General features: G+C 42.0%; 1 protein-coding gene across 4 annotated transcripts in view; it reads left to right on the top strand.

The window, feature by feature from the left end:
* The first annotated feature begins 6,382 nt into the window (after nt 1-6,382).
* Nucleotides 6,383-12,065, top strand: part of LOC125298091 (integrin alpha-L-like) — a 47,664-nt gene continuing 41,981 nt past the window's right edge. For all 4 annotated transcript variants that reach the window (XM_048248760.1, XM_048248759.1, XM_048248758.1 and 1 more), the window contains exons 1-5: nt 6,383-6,434; nt 6,821-6,941; nt 9,170-9,288; nt 9,409-9,470; nt 9,661-9,772. In XM_048248760.1, the coding sequence (XP_048104717.1) occupies nt 6,389-6,434; nt 6,821-6,941; nt 9,170-9,288; nt 9,409-9,470; nt 9,661-9,772 (460 nt within the window). In that variant the 5' untranslated portion in view covers nt 6,383-6,388. The remainder of the gene's footprint in view (nt 6,435-6,820; nt 6,942-9,169; nt 9,289-9,408; nt 9,471-9,660; nt 9,773-12,065) is intronic.

Raw genomic sequence — 12,065 nt, 5'->3', positions numbered from 1 at the left:
GATGTGAATTATTGGGAAATTGATCTTAATTCATTCATGATACATGTATTTCCATGCATGCATGCTATTTATCTTATCACTTAAAAAGTGATATATAGTGTCTTAAAGTCAGAATGTTTTCAAAATGACACATTTGTTGATAAGACGTCTTACAGTTCTGTCCGCACTTTTTATATCTGTAAGACTTTCATTAAAATGTATTACAATTAGGCAATATCAAGGGCGTCTGTCACTCTAAAAAAACCCTCGGCACATCTCACCTCTGCTGAATATATTCAGGCTCTGAAGTGTTTTTAGTGATTGAATATTTTAAATATTGTTCTCGAATCAAAATGAAAATGAAATGGTTGCAAAAAACAAACACTGTAGGCCTATTTTACAAAGCATGATGACCTCAAACTGCCTATCTTGTGCAACTAGACTACCCTCTTGTGGTGAGAAAAAAGCACACAGCAGTATCATTTGTGATTACTTTCCTGCAAGACTACTAAGCTGGCTGGAGAGATTAACTCTTCCTACTTAAATGTATTATCTAAGATATGTTAAGAAGATCCATCAGTGTTAGTCTACAACTTTCCACAATCAAATAGTATAGAAGTCCTACATTTTTCCTAACTCGTCTAAAAATATGTTACAGTTCTTTGTAAATTTACTCTGGTTATTTGGTCACTGAATTTGATTAAGACTGATTTGTCTTAATTGTCAATCCATAATAATCAATCTGAATTGATCACATTATTAGGAATAGGATAAGTATAAGGATTGGGCTTGTAATACCATTCATTTGAGGTTAGTCCATTTTTTTTGCAAATGAGCAAAAAAGATCAGAACACCAAACAGGTATAATTGTTTTTGGTCTTTATTGTTAAATTACAAAAGTAGTGTTAATGTGATGGTGAATTGAAATGGTAAACTTCAATTTTAAAACAGGAAAGTGACACAGGAAAGCCATCAGTTGAATGTGTATGCTGTTAGTCCTCTCCATATTCCCATGTGCTCTCTTTGCTACTGAGCAGCTTTGGGCATCTCGTCTTCTTTTGACGCTACTGGCTCTCCTCCTCCTGCAGCCACCACGCCGTGTCACTCAGCTTGATCTGAAACGTGACTCTTTTCCTCTCTTGTCCAGTCCCCTTTGTCCTGCCTGACCCCGCAGTAGTCTCCATGATGCAGGAGTCATGTGATCTCACGGTGAACGAACTCCAGGTCTGGTTGGCCTGGTCGAGTTTCCTCTGTCTCTCCTCTCGCTTCTTCTCCTTAGTTTGTCGACTTGCGTCCATTTCAGCCAAAAAGGCGGTTATGTCGTCGTCCCTCTCCTGGACCCCCTGTGCGTTTCTCCACCTCTCTTCCTCTCTCAGTCTCTCGTCCTCTGACAGTTCTAATGTCTGGTCTTGTCTCATCAGATCCAGCTGTCCCACCTCCTCATGCACTTTTACAGCAGCCATTTCTTCTCGCTTGCCTTTTTGTGTTTGAGTGTCAGCCCCACCAATGGCTAATTCCTCAATCCACAAAACACTGTCAAAGTCACCTTCGCTAATGGATGTTGTACGCCTCCCCTCCTTCCTTCGTCCCTGCAGATAGGTGACCGGTGTGTCTTCAGTTTCCAGTGGGGACTTCTTCACTGGGCTGTTTGACTCACAATCCTTCGCTCCTGTCTCCTCGCCCCATGCCTGCAGCCATTGCGGTCGGGCCTTCTCCATTTGCCTCACCTGCGCCTGTGGACTCGTATCATCATCACGTCTGCCCTGCGCAGTAACTCGCTTCGCTTCCTCTCGCTCATTCTCCTCCTCCAGTTCCTTCAGAAGCATGTCCACCTCTAACACTATGTCATCATCTTTCTCGTTCTTTAATCTATCTTTATCCTCCTCTTTTCTCCCCGCCATCGGTTTCACCAGGTCTCTTGATTGTCTTGATTTAACATCATTTCTGATTTCCTTTGTCACACCTTCATCACTTGCTGGTTCATGTTTGTCAGTCTCCGTGGACAGCAGTATCTCACTCACTTCATCCATCTCTTCCAAAGACATATCCACTTCAAGTAACTTTTTCTCATCAGTAGTCTCCATTGCTCCACTTTTGACTGCTGGGACAGGGGTCATTTTTCCCTCAGTGATAGACTGTGGCTCTTTTTCTGTTTTTCTTCTGTTCTCGTTCTCCACCTTCTTTCTTTCTTCCATCGTCACACCAGTCTGTTGACATCCCTCTTTCTCCTGATCCCATTTCTCTCTCTGCTTTGTGTTTGTTTTACGATTCTGTGTCCGCATGGGTTGCTCCTTCTTAGTTGCCTTCTCTGTTTCTCTGTTGAGAGGCACAAATGCCTCCAGTAATAGCTCATCTTTGGTGTTGTTTTTTCCCTCTTGCATTTGTGCCTCAGAATCATTTTTCTTACCAGTCATGCTCAGGGGGTCTCCTTCTTTTTGTTTGAGCTCTTTCATGGTCACATGCTCCGTTATCACTACCTCATGTTTTTGGTGGTGTGGACTTTCTTTTGCCTTCAGCAACCTCTTCGGCTCCGTTTTCTCTTCCTCCAGCATTTTTTGTGCACTTTTCTTTTTCTTTTTCTCCTCCTCTGCTCTCTCTTTCACAGCTCCAGCTAAACACCCTGTCACATATCCAGATGTGTCACACTCTCTTTCCAATCTCTGCACATACTTCTCCATCCCCCTCTCCTTCTCCATCTCCATCCCCCTCTCCTTCTCCATCCCCCTCTCCTTCTCCTTCTCCATCTCCATCCCCCTCTCCTTCTCCATCCCCCTCTCCTTCTCCTTCTCCATCTCCTTCTCCATCTCCCTCTGTGTGAGCTTTTCCTCAATTCTCCGTAGCTCAGTGACACTTTGCCTCTGCCGTCCCTCAGTCTTCATAGTCTCTTCACTTCCCTGCATCTCCTGGATCGTTTTATGCTGCTGCTTTATCTCCGTCCTTTTAGTTGTCGTCTTCAACCTCTTCTCCACTCTGTTGTTGTTGTCTTTGAGCTCTCCATCCTCGGCCTTCCTTTGGGCAGCCACGCATCGGTCTGGAAGAGGTTGGATCTCCATTTCCATCACTCTTAAAGACTCTATCTTTGTCTGTTCCTTTAACACACAGCTGTTTCTTCCTGCCTCTTGTAACTCAGCTTGTAAGATCTGCTGTTGAATCTGCATTTCTGTTTCTTTCTGTCCCCTTAGCTGGTCGCTTTTCTTCTGCAAGTCAGATTTCCTCGTTTCTCTCACCTTCCGCACCACTGGAACATCTATCTGACTTATTCCTCTGTTCCCCACCATTTTCAGACTGTCCTCCTCCACATTCTTTGACCATCTTCTCGCCATCTCTTTCCTCTGTGGCTCTAGCGGGTTCTCAGTGGTCGTCCTGTGCAGTCTCTCTTGGAGGAACCGGATCTCCTTCTCCCGGTTCACTATTCTGATGATGTCCCTGGTTCGGTCCTCCTCCAGCTGGTAGCGCGCTCTTCCCACCTCTCGCAACTCAAGCACCAGGAGCTCCAGCTGGAGCTGCAGCGTCTTCTCTCTCTCTCTCCCCACTCGGCCGTCTTTGCTCGCCGTTGTAGCTACCTGACGCCTCCTGAGTGGGACCCACCCCCCTACATTCCCAGCGCTCTCCTCTTCGTCACTCTCGTTCTCATCCATCTGTTGCCGTCTGTGTCCTTCATATTCAGACATGCTCCGACCACCCCTATGGCTAAACTCTCCTGCCTCCAGCTTCATCTCCAGGCTGCAGAATCTTTCACTGAGCAGGCCCATTGCCCTAGTCAGCATCTCAAACTTCTCCATGAAGAAGGCTCTGTCTGGGGGCTGCAGTCTCTCCTTCCTGTTTCCATTTACACTTTGGCTTCCCATCGGGTCAACCTGAACGGATGATCCAACCTCTCCTACTCGCCGCCTCCTCCTCTCTCTGGGCAGATCCTCTTCCAGCATCTTTGCAACTGCCTCACTGTGTAACTACCATCTCTTCAAAGTCATCCTGGACCCTGGCCATTTGTGTGCAAGGTCAGTTTCACAGTAATCTCACTATGTGTAGGATCAGCTAAATCAAGGAGAAGCAGAGTGTTAAGAGGCCCATTTACATAAATTAAACAATACAACTGAAACATAAAATAATTAGTTATTAGGCCAATATTTTGTCCATTTCCCTCACATGATAAGTTTCCTTCTTGCCTGAAACATAGCTGGTTGTAGGCCTAATTAATCTAATCACAGATTTTTTTCTGATGTATTAGTCCAGTACTTTTCAATTAAAATGATAAGCCAAATACCAGTCGACAATTTAAAACAAAATCTTAAAATTTGTAATCGTATAACATAAATCAGCATCTTACCAACAAATGTGTTTCTTGTCTGGAGATACTTTTGTTAATATCTGTTTTCTATTAGGCTTAATAAGATCTAAATAGTGGACAACTATGTGCTGGTTATTCACTATTGTAGTGCAGTAGTGAATGAGTGGATGTTTCAAACACTGGAACCCCAGGTGACACAGGCTTTATGACATCATCAAATGTTTTGTGATTATGACCAGACCAGTGACCAAAGAGCGGAGTGTTCTAATCTTTGGTTTGTACCAGCATTCTAAGCTACCCATGACATGGGGGTTTATCAATTAAATTGATAAAATATTTTTCCACTATTTCTTTTCTATTTCCTATCGTCACAGTTCTAAGCTTGGTTGAAGTCACTTGTGCAGATATAGGATAAAGCAATGAATAGGGTCTGATAGACTAATGTGATTGTCACTTTGTCTGCTATTAAACAACCATAACCATAAATAAACTTGAACTTGTACTTTTTTAAATTATTTATTTTAAGAAATTGATGACCGGGGCCATCACATAAAAGGGTAAATCTTTGCTAAGCCTTCATCTGGCCACAACCATTAAAGATTTGGGAATGTTATGAATTATCCCATGGATTTGTTTGATATGGTGTAGCAATTGTGGTGGAATTTTGGTGCACCCTCCACCACCTCTGGGCTGTGCAGAGCGTTTTCCTTCAGAGCAGTGCATGCCTAGAATCTTAATCCATAAAATTATATTGAAATGAAATTGAAATCTGATTTATTACACGGCCCTACTATTCCTATTTTTATCCTTCTTATTATTAGTGGCAGTAGAAGACTTTGTTGAAATGAATCACTTTAGTGCAATTTGTTGTATCAGTTGTTTATTGTTTCTGTCTTGGTTTACTGTATTCCACTGTTACTGGAGTCATTATTGATGATTATTTGAAAGCAATCAAGTTGTGTTGTTTACCCTGATGTGTCCAACAGGAACCCACATCACCCCACTCTGGTGAGGACAGGGCAGTATTGAAGAATACTCTCAATCAGACATTCTACAGCTCTGAGGGCAGATCAGTGGCTACGTAAGGGCATCTCTGCATCTCCACAAAGGTGCTACATAGACATGTTATGCAATAAATCATCACAATAAAATGACCATAATATGCCATCAGAGATTAATAAAGAAACATGTTATTTTCATGTTTCATGGCTTCACTGACAACAATCCTACAACCAGGATATTCACAATTCCAACTTTCATTTGCAGCCTACAAATACGGTTTATATTTTGAGTTTTAGCCTGCTGTGCTACCCTCCGCCATTTTCACACACATTTCGATCTTTCGATTGCAAGATTAACCTACAATAGGTTCTACTCTAAAATGTTGATTTTGGACTGTAATGCCCATTTTAAATGCTAGTGGTCATTCTTGCATACCTTTAATATATCAGTTTTATTTTAAATGTTTTTTTATAGTGCATTTTAACATTAATTTCACACAGTTATTCCTCTTGACGATCTCTACAGCATCTAGCTCCAGTTCATGCTACTGTACATAAAGTTTATAAAATCTACAAGAATAGCAAAAAGTAATGCACAGGCAAAAGTACAAAGCTTTATTCACAATGTCGGACAGGTTACAATGCCAGCCCACAGGTTACAATGCATCCATCATGTTTAAGGTCTGCCAAATCATGAAAAAATCTGAATCCTGTAGGTTGATTATGTCGGGTGTCACGCCTCACTCTTGTTCTAAAGGGCTCAGATCTCTTTCACTTTGGCATCTCTGTGATACCCGGAGTTGTGCTCTGTGACCTGGTGAGAAGGTCAAAAAAACAATAAGTAGAGTTTGATTGTGTGGGAGATTGTGTGGAATGTGGTTTCAAGCCAAGTCACTCTCTCTCTCTTTCAGGTCTATGTGCGTGGACAAGGCCCCTTGGCTTTCCCCACAGCTAACTTCATCAGCTGCAGGATAGCCAGGATTCGGTGGCTTCCTACTGCTCGACTTCCTGCTGGTTGGCTTCCTGCAACTCCCGGCAACCCCGCCCAGCTTGGTGAGCAGTATTTGAGCAGCGTTTGCCTGGCTCTCAGTGAAACCCAGTGGTGAGGGTTCTAAGGAGGATGGCTGTGATCAGACCTCTCCAGCTAGTAGTCTTGTGGACATCAGGTAGGTGGCAGTTTTTACCAGACTGGACTCTTTTGTCCAGATCTGAGAGAGAGAGAGAGAGAGAGAGAGAGAGAGAGAGAGAGAGAGAGAGAGAGAGAGAGAGAGAGAAAGATGCTCTGGCCTCAGCAAATAGCAGGGGCTACAAGGTTGCTTTTATCTTTTACCCGTTTTAACCTTCACTTTCCCAGCTTCCCCTGTGATGTTATTGATTTCACTCCTGATGTTTAACATCCATGCAAGTGTGTTCCTCTCATAAAGAAAATCCAATATACAGTATACTCTATGCTTGCATTCAAATTACATTTAAATTCAAAATCAAGACATTTCACAAATGCACTGTATTACATTAGCAATTACCGACCAAAGCTAATTCTCTTTCCCTATAGTGTTCTTTTCTATGGCCTTTAACATAGATATTGTAGGACATAAGATTTACAATGGATCGGGATCCCATGAAGACTTCTTTGGATACAAGGTATTGCAGTACCAGTCTGGAAGAGAGAAAGGGTGAGTGACTCCACTATGTATATCAGTGGCTGCTGGTGGTTCTAAAAATAATGGAGGAAGGAAGGTGCGTTTGATTGGTGGCAAATGTGAGGTTGTAATGGTGTTGGTGGCATATGTGAACAATAGAGTATGTAGGCCGCCTATCCAGACACATTTAAAGCAGTAGTACTGTATGTACTATGTAGCATTTTACCTGGCAATGTTGTGCTATAAAAGCTGTTGGGTCATTCCACGTCAATTCAACCAGGGCCCACACACTTAGGTCTCAAAAAATTCTGAAAAAATTACCAGGTGTACCTATGTTACCCAGGAGACACACTGTAAAATTACTCTTATGTAAGATCAATACTTTCCAAGATACAGCCAGTTTTACAGGGGGAGGGGGTGTCGATTTTGTTCGGGCTCTTTTTTTTGTCAAAGTTCACAAGCCCACAGCGCAAGAACTAAACCATGTAGGAGGCTCAAATTTTGCATGCTGGTACATAAATAGGAATAGTATGTAGCAAAATCGTCACGTTTGCTCTGGATAATCCTGCATGGTCATAGCTGTCCCTCAAAGTTGATACAAATTTTATTGGAGTTTTTGGCTGGGCTCTGTTTAAGCCTTCAGAAGACATATTTGTACTCAACATAGGCTCTTGATTTATTTTCCTTACTGAGATAAGTAGAAACACTCTCACAAAAAGCAATGAACAGAAAATAAATCCCTTCAGGGTCTGAACAGCAGACCTCACAAGTCTGAAAAATCATTTTGGTTCTCATTTTCAGAGCACCCAAACACCTTGTGGGAATATACAAAGATTTTTTAAATATGTTTTTCCTTATTCTCCATGATCCCTTCTTTTTGAAAACACCAATTTGACTCCAGGATCCAGATCCGGCCGCCTTGTTTTCTCGATCGATTCACTCGACGTGCACACATACAAATCTTTTTGCTCCTATTATATCGCCTAGCCAGGAGCAAAAGTATTGTCACTCGTAGAAGCAGATTCGAGCACTTGTATCAATTGACTTGTAGTCGTGCAAGAAAATCAAAGCCATCTGTAGAATTTTATTAATGAGAAATTATTTCACAGATGCACAACTTCGGATGCATTAGTTCACATTTGGGTTTACAAATGCACGAATGTTGTGCATGTTCTCAGATTATGAAACACGAATGTGCAAATGTGTTTCGCACAAACTGCGCTGCAACGATTGGAGCAAAAGTGTCGAGTGCATGACTCTTGAAAGTTGTGACTCACAGGATAGGATTTGTGTACCTGTAAAAAGGATTTGTGAACCCGTAGCCAGCATTTTGTGTTAACAAGATATAAAAAAATATGTACAACTTCAACTTTACTGTTACACATTTATGACTTTAGTGTGCACATGCAAAATCTGCAGTTAAATGTGCTCGCCACTTTTGCACCCAATATACCTTCATAGAGGAACCGCTGACCGCTGCTCATTGGTTCACCGTTGGCGCTAAATTCCAGAGCTTCTGGCTAGACCCGCCCACTAATACGGAGGAGCTTCCTCCCTTGTCCATTGAAAACGACAGGATTCACGAGCCGTGTGTGTGTAATTAAAAAGATAAAGGCAAAGAGCTGGTATTTAATTCAACTGTGTATAAAGTCCACAAACGTTTAGCTTAGTGCTACTTAAAGGAACACGCCGACTTTTTGGGAGTTGTCTTTAGCCAGAGACTTTCTAATGAGGAGACACATGAACACATGATTTCCATGAACTGTAAACCATAATAATCAACATTAAAAAATGTTTCACTGTATGTGTAATTAATCTAGATTATGAAAGTTTCACCTAACTTCCTAACTGTCAACCGCTCCTTCTTCCTCTGGAACTGTGTGGGATAGTTCACATCTTCTCTGCATGTCTCTGTGCTGTGTGTTGACTGTAAGAACTGACCACACGTCTTACATCCACACTTATACACTTCTGTTAAGGGGAAATCCTGTGTATAACATCTGGGTCTATGTTTGGATGATAAATGAGTGTAGCCTCCATGTGCCTTGCTTTTCCCCCTCTCTCCCTCTCCTTCTCTCTCTCTTTTATCCCTGTCCCCCCTAGACAGGTCTAGACCTACATTTCTGTTGGAGACCAAAATTACATTATTAGAGTAGTTTTGATCCATGTCATTGCATCCAGATACTGTATAAAGACCAGATTGCTTTATACTCAATGGAAATAGACTGTGTGTGTAATAAAAGCAATTGTTCCATTAACAGGACTGTTGTCAGTGCACCACTTCAAAACAATGGAACTGGTGGGGTCTTCCTGTGTAATGACACAAGTCCACACTGCCATCCCATTCCACTACCGAGGGCAGCAGAAGCCGATTCTGAAGGTCTGTCCAGCCATCTGCATTTGTTGACCTGTATAGTAATCTGTTAGAGAGTCTATGTTAGAGTGTCTAGTAATCATAAGACCCATGTGTCACAAGAGTTACACTGTATTTCCTACTCAGATTTTATCAAGGCGGTTGGAATGTCGGTCGCTGTCAGAACAAAACCAACTGTCCAGTTTACTGTAAGTTCACTGCTGTTTTGCATTTCTTTTTCTTCAAAATGTATTTCAGTGTGATGACATGTCCATCTAAAAGTAATACAAGAAGAAGATGATAGAGTGAAAAAGTCTTTTGTGACTTTGTCTGTGTTTGTTTGGTGTGTTGTGAAACCCTCACCTGTGTTTAGATGATGTTTCTCTAATTTCCCTTCAGGCCTGCAGTCCTTCATGGAGTCATGAGTGTGATGGGACCCCCTATCTCAACAGCATCTGTTATCAGTGGAGCAGCAGAGGCCAGGTCTCTAACATCACCTCAGCTTTTAAAGGTTTGCAACTCTTTATTTTAGCATAACAGGGTCATCTGCATAGCAATGGAAAGACATACCATATTTTTTAGCCTAAAGGGAGTATATAGAGGGCAAAGAGGATAGGCACAAGAATGGATCCCTGGGGGACACCACAGAATAGAGGTGCTGGGAAGGAAACAAATAGCCTACTTTCAATACCAACACACTGCTAAGATGGAAGCTCTAATAGTGGTAATCTTGCTAACAAAGAAATGCAGGAATTTATCACATGTATCTGGGGAAATGTCAAGACTGCTAGATTGAGGGGTGTTCAGAACAGAGTTAATAGTACTAAAGAGCACACATGGATTGTTGCCGTTTTCATCAACATTATCAGAAAAATATTTAGTTTTTTCTTGTTTTACACAAGCTGTAAGCATCTCATAAACTACCAGTTGGTATTGTTTCCACTTTCTTAAAGATGACCTGCCACACATATTTCATTACTTTGTAGTAATGTCTGAAATTCTACCATGGAATCTGTAATTTTTTTCGGAAAAACATGCCTTGGTTACCTTGTTTCAGGCCATTCTAGCAAACATACAGTCGGTTAAGACGTTCGGAAAGGTTACCGCCCCCCACGAGGGGGAAAGCATGCTAACATCACACAATGGAAGTCAATGGGTGAACTCTCTAACAGTTAGACTTTATACATTCGTTGCTGTGATGGTAGCCTACTGCTCCAGGCTTAAAGGAACACGCCACCCAAAATCAGTAGTAATATATGTTCTTACCTTAACTTTCACGAGTTGAGTCATACCTCTCCCGCGTCGGTATGTGCACTCAAACGCTCTGGGGGTCGTTTCTAGAAAAGTTAGCAACGGCGTTGCTCAACCACCATGGTACGACGCAACTTGCGACCAAACAACGACATTGTTACACCTGTTTCCAGAAAGCATCGTACCTGTGTCGCAATTCGCTACCTCCGACGTTCGAACACTGTAGTTCCAACAACGTTGTTGATGATGCAGCGATAGATATCATTGGTGGAAACAGTGGCAACGTGTAATACCCCACCCCCTAGAAATTCTCTGCCACAGCCTATGTTGACATTTTTCTCATTTAAACCGAGTAATTAATGCTGGCATTGTCATTATCATCTGCAAAAATCTAAACCTATTAATTGCAAGTATATAAAACATTTTACTAAAGCCGACCAATATGTGCCATTATTTGTGTTAAATATCTATGTTGGAAAAAATATATAGCCTGGACGAATGTCTGGGTATCGGTCTCTTTTTTCATCTCTGAGTAAGAGTAGGCCTACGATACACAGTAGATTTTGACCATACATATTTATGTATATAGTTACTCTACATCGAGAGACCATAGGAACAAAACATCAGTCAAAAACAATTTAATAGGGCCTACGTGTCACACTAGTTCACCTGCAGGTAGCGAGAAGCAAGAGGACAATCTCACATCATAAGAAAATCGAACCTACAACGTTGGGATAATAAGTCATCTGCTTTAGCCACTACACCATTTATCACTACTGTTATAAGGGTCTGGGAAGATTATAATACTTAAAGCAAGGCAATCCTTGAATTAACATAAATAGCAAGAATGAGCCAAGTAGGGGAGTCAGTGTCTTAATCAAAATTAAGCTACAGGATAGATCAATCATTGAGTCACGAGATGAACATCCACTTCGCAATTTTTGGTTAGGCAGTTGTGATTTTTGGCTGGGCGCTCTACTCTCTCTCTACTCCAGACACCAACAGGAACTACCAAGGAACGACACAAGTGCGACTGCCTAGGGGCAGTAGTTCAAACGACCAAACTTTGCGTCCTTGTTTGCGATTGAGAGTTCGAACTACCCTTTCTAGAAACACCAAATCCAAGAACGATGGAGCGAACTACCAAGGTTGTGACGCAAGTTAGCAAATGATGCTTTCTAGAAACGACCCCATGGCACGCGGCGGGAATGTGTTAGCATGTTGCTATGCTAGCGGGCTCTGCCGTAGCCGTAGAGGGAGTAAGATGGCATTAATCAAACACATCCACGTTTTCCCTTAAATACAGTTGCACAAGTAGTTGATTAAAAATGTTAGGTCACACAACATGAAACATGACGATTTTCCAAGCGAATAAACAGGAGAACTACAATGTCTGGCGCAATAGCACTTGGGAGTACTTCGACCTAGGTAGTAATATTAATTAACACCAAATTGTAGATCCTATCCACCACAGAGTTTAGAATCCATGCTTGATCGACCCCTCAGCCTCCCCCTCCCCTCTGAGCGAGAGAGAGGCACACACACTAGAGATG

The sequence above is a fragment of the Alosa alosa genome, chromosome 7, assembly GCF_017589495.1.
Source record: "Alosa alosa isolate M-15738 ecotype Scorff River chromosome 7, AALO_Geno_1.1, whole genome shotgun sequence".
NCBI lineage: Eukaryota > Metazoa > Chordata > Actinopteri > Clupeiformes > Clupeidae > Alosa > Alosa alosa.
Note: the sequence above shows the minus strand (reverse complement) of the source record. Positions and strands in the feature narration are given on the sequence as shown.